This window comes from Eriocheir sinensis, chromosome 36, assembly GCF_024679095.1.
Source record: "Eriocheir sinensis breed Jianghai 21 chromosome 36, ASM2467909v1, whole genome shotgun sequence".
Lineage (NCBI taxonomy): Eukaryota > Metazoa > Arthropoda > Malacostraca > Decapoda > Varunidae > Eriocheir > Eriocheir sinensis.
Window position 1 is genome coordinate 1,920,902 of NC_066544.1, and position 10,322 is coordinate 1,931,223.

A 10,322-nucleotide genomic window follows, 5' to 3' on the forward strand; every position below is an offset into this window, starting at 1 on the left:
ATCTTGCTGAGCTCTCTTCCTGCTTGCCTCTATACTTGCCGTCTTCCTGGGTGGCAGCACTGCTGCTCAAGGACACATAGCTGAGGTGCCAGCAGCAATAATTTTCTACATAATATATTCCATATGATATAGATCAAAGCATGTACTATATAGAAAAAAATAAACGAGTTATTGTGGCTGTGCGAAATGAATAAGTCCTTAGCATATATTCATGCTTTCTTACAGTGCCATTAAAGGTGGCATGACATCACTGCATGGATGCCATAAGCAACAATATGAGTGCTCACCAATACATACCGAACTGACTTTCAGAAAGGCTCCATACACCCTATTATAACCATATGTTGTATGCATGTATGACATCGGTTCCACAGCAGACATTGTCATGTGATACGCAAATATACAAAAGTTCAGAAATCTGGTAATGAAGGGGCGCCACTATAAAAAAAAATTGCCTGCGCCATGACGGGCTTGGGCCAACCACCAGGCCCCTGAAGAAAGCTTACCGGCACTAGAAGTAGACTTAAAAAAGAAAAAAAAAAGTTTGAAGTGACTTTAATTTGCATCTATGGTCTTGGTTCACATATTTAATGCAGAACAATACCCTGAATCTGTCACTGCAAAATTTTGTCGATCAGGAATTATTATTATTATTTTTATTTATTTATTTATTTATTGAATTTTTTTTTACAATTTTTTTTTTATCGGCTCCATTCTTCTTTTTTTTACTTGCCCATATGATACTTATTACCCTCCCAATAAACTTCCCTGTTAATTTTTTCAATGACCTTCCATTTATTTGAAAAAAAAAATAGTAATAGTTGTTTTTTCACAATGTCCAAAAAATATGGCCATTTTAAAATTTTCAACAAAATGTTTTATTCCCTGATATTTAAATTTTTTGAGTTTTCAGTTGTTATTAAAATTACACTAAAACTAGGAGTAGATGCATCTTGTAATTTTTATATGTACTTTTGAGAAAAATGCAACTTAAGTTTTCTTTCCATTTTCAAGTCATATCACAACCAAGTAGTTACATTGCTGCAAATCTGTTATTATGATTTATTTCTGGTTCATTAACCCCCTAATTGTCACCAGGTTTGCTTAAAAATTCCTTTGTTTTTTGGTACTATAGTCAATTCACCCAAGTCTGAGGTGTGCATTATTGTGTGCTAGCAACCTGTGTCAAACATAGTGTCTAATTGCATGTATAATATATGATAGCCTACGCATAGGAAACAGTTATTATCAGTTATATGCAGGCAACAAAAGCAAATATCGTCAGTTATAGTCGATTTTGAGTTTGAAATTATTAGTACTGTTGCAAGCAGTTGTTTTGTAAATATAAAGCCTGCTAATTTTCACAGTAGCAGACAGTGTCAAGGCTGTTTATTAATTAAAATCAGCGATCTTGTCAATGAACAAAACAGCTGTGTACGACTACTACTAATTTTTAACTAAAAATCAACCGTAATTAGCAGTATTTGTTATTCTGCTTGCATATTATCGATAATGGCAACTGTTTCCATTGCACAGGCTATCATACATTATCCACGAAATCGGACATGTTATGTGACAGCAGGTTGCCAGTGCACAATAATGCACACCTCAGACTTGGGTGAACTGACTATAGCATCTTCCTTCCTCTTTCTTGTGGTTGCTTGTTTTTATCCTTTTTTTCTCTCGGTTTCAAGAATTTTTTCATGTATTCATTGCTCCCAAACATCTTTGTTAGCAAATGACACTTCAATGCACTTAGCACACATAAAGCCAAGTGGGCAAGACTCACAAAGGCACCAGTATGATTGCCAGATTCACAAGAATGCATTGGTATTTGTTTTTTTGTCATGTTCATTGAAAATACACCCAATATTGATTCATCCCAAATGCACTTTAGCCAGTGTGCCACACCCAACCACTAGGTATTTCAATAACCATGAGCTATGGGCCTTTAAATTTGTTATAATTAAAAATCTGCCATTGGATGTCTTTAGTCCAGACAAGTGTTCCCAGAGCAAAAAATTCAAATTCAGAGTTTTTATTTTCATATTATTTCATAGCAAACTCTTCCCTTGAAGTAATGTAGGAATAACAATTATATATTTATGGTAGAGAAACATCAGTTGGTTATGTAAGCATGCACTGAAATGGATGATGTGTATCTTATAGGGAAATAATTTATTATTGTCAGAGAAGCATCTTTTTCATATGACATTAGTCCAGGATGGGGTGCATGATTACTGTGCTGTATCACAATACATTTTCAGGTGAGTAAACCAAACCTGAGAAGACTGAGAGAGGCTATGGAAGCTGGTACTGTCCACTAAAGGGGTTGCAGTTCACCAAAAACTGGTAAGGGATGACTGAGGGTGTTGAAGCAGCTACTCAGTCTTTGTGTGCAAAGTTACCATTCTTTTTTATTTTATTCATAAGCTCCTTTTAGCGAGTAATATTGGTTGAGTTGATGAATAAATCTTCCCACTCCAAATGGCTGTGACTGTTGAATACTCAAAGAAAAAATAATGCACCTGCTTGGTTGCTGGTTGATAACAGGATGAAACTATGTTTTAGCTGAAAATGAATAGAATTTTTTTTGGAGGGAAGTCATTCATCATTTACTGTGATATCTCTGTATTTTTTTTAATTTACCAGATGAAACTAATATCTAGTCCAAAGTTTAATTTATTCAATAACTACAATATTTTTTTTAACCAGGTGAAGTTCATGATCCTTTGTCTATTTAAGTTTGGAGGGGTGTTTGTAGTTAACTTTAGATTTACCTTCATTTACTTGTGGTGGACTCAAAGGTTTAGTGCTTACACCTTTTTTTTTTACAGTATTTACACTGTTCATCACAATAGTTTTTTCAAAGATTTTGTTCAGTTTCATCCATGACACTTATGTATTATAAAATGTTAGTAATGTGTTATATAGCAGCTGTACAATTACAGAAAATATTGTACTAATTACCTGTATAGAATGATAAGTTTTTAAAAGCTTCTGTGGATATTTTTATATATAAGAATATATACTTAACTTAGCTTTATGGAGAAATGTTAGGAGTTCTTTCATGAGGAGAACTGAGAACTATCCCTAAGTGTTTATTTTGTCACTTCCTTCATCTTTTCTTCCCACAGCCACTGTTATACTCTCTACCCTAACTGTATAGCTTTTGTAAAATCAGTGGTCTTACACATATACACTGTCAAATTCATCCAGTCACTTGAAGTATCCTCTCATTGTTTAAAACAACATACTATCATCTGTATATAGACTTGCCATCAAGGACTGCTCCAGATCTCTCATTTTCATCCTTGCACTGAAATCTCCTAATCTGGCTTTCATTTCTCATACAAACTCTATGTAAAAATTGAAAGGCCATGCTTTCAACTTGTACCCATGTCAACACTAAAACTCACTCTTCCCATTCACTTGCACAGAAGTACTCACATCCTTGAAACAATGTTGGGTCCCTGCAAGGAGATGCACTCTCATGCCATATATTTTGATATAAAGGTATTAATCAACACATACAGTGGGATAAGCTAGAATGAACATATTGATTCCAGAACATCATTCCTTATTGCATTTGTTTGATATGGTGTATAATGAAATACATGTGTTAATGGGTAATCAGTTCCAGGCCTGCAGCCAAGACCAAAGTTACCCAATAAGTAAAGATATCTCACTTCCTACCTTACTAACTACTTTTTTGTTATTATGTGTTTTCTACAAAACTTGAAACCTCTTGAAAGCCACAGGAAATAGCATAAGGTCAAAATAAGTGAGAAAATATCAATGAAAAGTGCAAACCCACATAGCCTTGGGCAGTGATTTAGCCAAAAATGTCCCAAAGCTTACCACAGCTGAAATCTAGAAGGATTGCTCGTGCTCTTTCCTAAAAGGGAATTTTGCCCCTCTTGACGCTCCTTAGGGTCACTAAAAGATAGGTGAATATATATATATATATATATATATATATATATATATATATATATATATATATATATATATATATATATATATATATATATATATATATATATATATATATATATATATATATATAAATATATATATAGATAGATATAGATATATATATATATATATATATATATATATATATATATATATGTATATATATATATATATATATATATATATATATATATATATATATATATATATATATATATATCCTCCTGTGGGCACAGCCCTTCAAGCCCTTTGTGCTTGCATATGTCATGGCTTTACGATACCATGCTGCCTGCAGCCGTGCAAGATTGTAGTTGCATTTCACTGCTATTTTCACACTTGTTTTGGTCCCTTCACTGTTTTCTATGGTTTACCAAGATGTTTGAAGGTTAGGGGATATATAACAACAGAAGTAAATCTTCTGAGCTGCTCTCTCTCTCTCTCTCTCTTTTTTTTTCCAGATTGTTGATTTAGCCAAATCATACTCAATATTGCCTCATTTTTTTCCCATTCTCTCACTTGGTATTGATTTTTTAATTTAAAGACATCATATTTTGCTAACTCATGGCTAAAGCTATATTAATAGCACAATTATTGCATGAAAATAAGTATTTTCATTGCTTAAGGTGAAATTGTGCAGATCCATAACTGCATCACCGAACCTGAGAAATATCTGAAAACAAGACTGCCGCATCATGGGATTGAGGCTGATATTCGAACATGTTCATTGTAGCATTTTTATTTGTTGCATCTCAATTTTATAAGAAAAAACATTTTTTGTATCAAAATTTGTTGTAACATCTGTTCATTGTTGCTTATCCCACTGAAATTTCTACTAAAAAATTGGTCTGTGTAGGCTTGCCTACTTCAAAGCAGCAATACATGCAGACAATTTTAAAATATTATATCCCTTTTTGAGTGCCATAAAAGATAATTATGGTGGTATAGATTTATAATATGTTTTAAACTATGTTGTTATTTTGTAGTTTTAGGAGAGTAATGTGGTAAATGTCCTTGTGGATTAGATTAATGTAAAAATAACCCACTTTTTTTGTTATAAAGAACTATTTTAGGACAAAATATTTATTAGAATATGTTGAAGTTAATTCCTTGATATGTAGGAGTTAGGTGTGGGAGTTTAAGTGTTTGTCTACACTGCATAATAATATTTGACATGTGCCTCACTCCTAACCACCCTCAACAGCTACAACCCTCTGCCACAACAGGTAAATAATAGAGGCAGTCCTAATGTTTAAGTCAAGGCATAGCTGAAGGTATGTTATGGTAACTGTAACTTGAGAAGTTGAGACTTTCAATGATGTTCATATATTAAGAAGTTATATATTTTTATGTTTTATTGTATTTAACTGTGCAAGGCAGCCTAGTTTTGTATTTTGTTAAATGAAAACTTTTTAATAGTATTTTGTTAATAAATTATCATTGTTGAATTATGGTAATTTTTCCTGGCATTTTTTTTTTTTTCATTGTGCACAGGTGAAAAGTTAAGCTGTTCATTCATTCCCTCAGCAAAAATTAATCAAACACTGGAAGTATTATTGATATTCATCAGAAATATTTGGTGAAAACTAAAAGGCATATTCATATTCAAGGCATGTTACATAAATTTATTACTAAATATTGAAGTGGTGGTAACATGCTGTAATTGTGATAAGGTAGCATGATGGAGAATATTTTAGAGCCACAGTCTGGCATCCCAGACTGATTTGTGGAATCACATCCTTGTACTAACATGAAGGATTCAGTACTGGTCACACTTAGAATTTGAAGTCCTTATATTTCTTGGCAGGTTTGCTTTGGTCTTGTTGTTGCTTTCGTCTCTTGTTACGTTGTTTTGCTGCATGCTCTGCCACCATGTCGGAAAAGTCTTCTTCCTCACCCTTTTGCTGCTCTCTCAGTGTGGCCTCATAACGGGCAGCCATGGCATCAGTGTCCACAAGGTCCAACTCTGAGGGATCCAAGCTACTCCACACCCTGAGGGCTGTTCTGCTGGTCCCAGTACTGGTTGCTGATGCTGCAGCACTGATGTCATAGGTGTGTGTGGAGCCCATCATTGCGCGGCCCATGGTCTCTGTCCGTTTCTCTGGTAGGATAGTGTATAGTGCAGGTGTATCTCCACCTTCCATTTCTGTCTCCATGCGCTTCTTCCTGAGCTCAATCATATCTGGAGTCTCTAAGCCAGCAGGAAGAGAGCTGATACCTGATGGAGTAACCAGACCAGTCTCTCCAGGAGTCACCAGGCCACTCACATCTTCATCTGACTCTTCCTCACTTTCCTCCTCCGATTCCTCCTCACTCTCACTTTCCAATTCTCCCCACAAGGTCCTTTCCACTTCCTCTTCTGTCAGGGGTGTGTCGAAGTCCTTCCCTTGAGTGCCAAACACATCTCCATAGATTGGCTTGCCCATGTTGTCAACAGGAGGCTTGCCCCAGCCACCAGCATGATACCCAAAGCTGCAGCCCTCAGGTATGGGAGCATTGAGTCCTGGAATCTTGAGGTTGGGGTAGGAGGGTGGGGGCCCATAACGCTGCATGGCAATGAGCCATGGTGGTGGCACCTTGTGGGCATTGGCACCAACAGGCATGCCAAGAGCAATCCTCAAGTCGTCACTCATCTCTCCTGGCTTCTTGTACTTCTTTTTAGTTTCAAATTCTTTACCCTCATAGTAAAGATCCCCATGGATTGTCATCTTGACTTGGTCTGCCACTTAAAAAAGCATCGTGCAGCTTCTGATAATCAATGTCAATCTTGCCCATCTTGGGCGCATTTTGTCCCTCATTTTGGCTTTGAGAGTCTTCTGATCTTCCTTCTCCTGCAGTGCAGCACGCATCTCCATGATCCCAGCACGCAATAAAGTCTGGCAGTTCAAAGGTGGTTTTCAATACCTCTCTTGCCCTGAAGATACTTTCTCTTGAAACACCAGTGGCGGGGTACAGGCACAGTGTTACGAGTGGCTTTGAGGTGCACCAGCAGCTTTGGGTCCTGGCAGTAACATCATGCATTTCTACCACATCTGGTCGACTCACTGTCTGCTTTAACTCGGCAATACTCATCCGTTTCAGCAACTTTAACTTCCTCTTAGAGCTTTGGCTTGTCACTATCATCCTTTTTCAAGTCATCATCATCATCATCATCATCAAGGGGAATTCCAGGGATTTTAGAGCCAAGTTTTTTGAGGTCCAGAAGTGGTATTTCTGCCTTAGGAACCACCTTCTCCTCCTCGGGCTTGGGTTCTGGCTCAGCAATGGAAAGTCTCAAAAATCTTGGTTAAGTGGCGGTAGTTTGGATCAGTAATGTCCAGGTCAATGGTGTCCTGGATGTACTCAATTTCTACACCTCCCATACCGTCTTCACCATCACCCTTATCAAAGTCCTTTTCCTTCTCCTTATCCTTCTTTTCGTGGTCCTCCTCGAAGCGGTGGCGACCTCTCCTCGTCTTCTTCTTCTTTTTCTTCTTCTCCTGCTTAGTCTTCTGTGTTGGCTCTTCTGTTGGTTCCTCCTCCTCTTCCTCATAGGCTGGGGGGACAAAGGCTGGCTGGGGCTTGGCTGGAGGAGTTGTGGTACGCACTGGTGCAGCTGGTTTGACCAGTTCGTCAATTCTAGCTAGACCTTCCCTCTCTACTTTTTCCACATCCTCAGGGTTCACACCAACCTGAGGAAAGGGAAGAAAGTTGTGGTATTCCATGAAGCATGAAAAGCAGACATATGCATGCAAAACCGAACCCCACATCACCCTTAAGGGTTTAGGCCCACTTATCACCTACCTTGACACATTACACTACATCCCCAAACCCCCACCCTTCCACTCCTCATCATTACTCATTGTACTGTATCCTCCATTTTTATACTTTGTAGATATCAGTCTCAAGGCTACCAAGCAATGAATAAGCCATTTATTATTATTACACACACACACTCATGCATGTATGCTCACACACGCCGACCACAGAAGCGAGAGGACATGAACAGACGAAGAGGAGAACAACAATCTATTTGTCAGTCATAAGGGCCCGAGCAACAGCTAAGTTATTTGAGTCCCGTCTCCTAGGAGTTTAGAAATTGAGAGGAATATGAGAGAGTGAGAAGCGATAAGTATAACGGGGAGGAGAAGGAGAGGAAGGAGGCTGGATGGAAGGTAAACAAAGATTCAAGATGGCAGAGTCTCCTAATCGACGGGAAGAGGACTCAGGGAAGAGTTTCGAGGGCTTCACGCCAAAATCAACAATGGAACCTCTACAGTGGAAAAGGATAAACAGAGTGGAGCAGGACTGACAAAATAGTGATAGAAATGAGGAAGTTGAGAGCGGAGTTTGGGGAAGTGATTCAGGCACTGACCAATGTAAAAAAGAGACATGAGGAGACAGAAAATGGTGGAAAATTTGAGAAAAAATAATTAAATTGACTAAGGATCAGTTGGAAAGACAAAAAGAAATAGTGCAACTGAAGATTAAAAATTAAAAAAAAAGAAAGACAATGAGATACAAATTTTGAAAATGGAAAGAGAGATTAGTGTGATGGGGACAAACAAAGACATGGAGAAGAAGATGGAAGAAATGATAAAAAGAGAGGTAGCAAAGAAGATAGGAAATAATCAGCAGAGTGTGGGTGTAAAGGTAGAGGAAAAGATTTAGGATGTGGTCAATGATGAATTGAAGGAGTGGAGAAGTGAAAGAAGACAAGGAAAAACGAGCTTTAGGGAAATTCTAGAACAACAGCATCAGGAACAGAGGCAAGACATAGAAAAAGAAATAGTGAATGTATTAAAAAATAGAGAAACAATGGTGAGGGACATAGCAGAAAAGAAAACGTGTGTTGTAGTGTTTGGTGTCAAGGAAGAAAAAAAAAACCAGTGAAGGCTCAGGGAGAGTTACGAGAGGAGTAAGGTGAAAAGTATATTGAGAAATATGAATACTGAAGAGTAGGAAAAAATAGAGGAAGAATTAGATGAAATAACTAGACTGGGAAGATACAAGGAAGGAAAAAACAGACCATTAAAGATAAAATTAAGGTCCCAAATGGCAACAGAAACTATACTAAATAGATCATGAAAACTAAACAACTCTGAAGAATAAAAACAAATATAAGTCAGGAGAAATATGTCAGAGGATGAAAGAATGAAAGCTAAGGAAATGTTAAATGAAGTGAAAAGGAAAAATGATGAAAGATCAGATTTTTTTTTTGGAAAATGAAGAATGAAAAACTGAAGTGGTGGATAGGAGACGGAAGGAGGGAGTAAGAGTGTTGATAGAAAGAGGGGAAAAAAAGGGAAAAGGGAAGATAGGTTTAAAGAGTGCATACACAAACATAGATGGTCTTATATCAAAGAAAATTGAACTAACTGATTATTTAAGGGAGAGTGATCCAGATATTAGTCACCTCTCAATTAACACGAGTTTAAATAAAGCATTTTTGATTTAACACGAGTTGATATTTAAGGAGATACGTTTAACAAGCAAGATATGTTCAATTAAACACGAGTTTCATCAGTGACGTCATCGATGAAACATTATTAATACATTGGTGGGTCACGGAAACAACAAAAACACACGCTCCCACTCTACTCAAATTTGCTCCTCACCCGCGCCAGCCACCGCCCCTCCCCACCCCGTGGCCGACGCGGGTGAGGAACAAATTTAAACAAAATGAGAACGTGCGCCCTTGCTGTTTCCGTGACTCACTAATGTTTTTTTTTAGAGTAACAAAATCCCCAAAATAGGCAGACTCACAGTGTCCAGGAACGTAACCCCCCTATTACCATTGTTTCCTATGGGGAAATTATGTTAACGCGATTTTAAATAACGCAACATCTCCAGGAACATAACCCTCGCGTTAATCGAGAGGTGACTGTATATGTATAGTTGAAACAGAGCTTGTAAAAGAACTGGAACTTGTACGGAGGGAAAGAGCAAGTACTACATTTGGAAAAAAGATAGGAAAGGGAGGAGGATTGATGATAATGACAAAACAAAATTTGAAAGTAACTGAAGTGAGATATGGAAATGACAGTGCGGAGGTGATGGCTGTGCAGGTACTGGTAAAAGGTGGAGAGAAGAATAACATAATAACAGTCTATGTCCCCCATATAAGATATAACGCTATGCTGGAAAATACAATACGGGCACTGACAGGTGAAATAAAAAATATTAAAAAGGTAATATTAACAGGGGACTTACTTCAATTCCAAAGCAGTGAAATGGTAAGATTTTGTAACGGAGGGTGGTGAAAATACTTGGGGAAGTAAACTATTGAAGCTGGTAACAGATAACCTGATGACGCAGTGGGTGCAAGGAGAAACAAGGTTGAGGGGATGACAAACCATCAAGACTTG

The 10,322-nt window shown here is 37.4% G+C and overlaps 1 protein-coding gene and 1 pseudogene across 1 annotated transcript in view; one reads left to right on the forward strand and one right to left on the reverse strand.

Annotated features, from left to right (window-relative positions):
* The window catches only part of LOC127007614 (DNA mismatch repair protein Mlh3-like), a 29,410-nt gene extending 25,437 nt beyond the window's left edge, over positions 1 to 3,973 (forward strand). Inside the window, exon 5 of the mRNA XM_050878757.1 lies at positions 2,268 to 3,973. Within this exon, the coding sequence (XP_050734714.1) occupies positions 2,268 to 2,327 (60 nt within the window). The 3' untranslated portion in view covers positions 2,328 to 3,973. The remainder of the gene's footprint in view (positions 1 to 2,267) is intronic.
* Positions 3,974 to 5,586: 1,613 nt separating this feature from the next.
* Positions 5,587 to 8,848, reverse strand: LOC127007615 (splicing factor 3B subunit 2-like; annotated as a pseudogene).
* Positions 8,849 to 10,322: the final 1,474 nt, after the last annotated feature.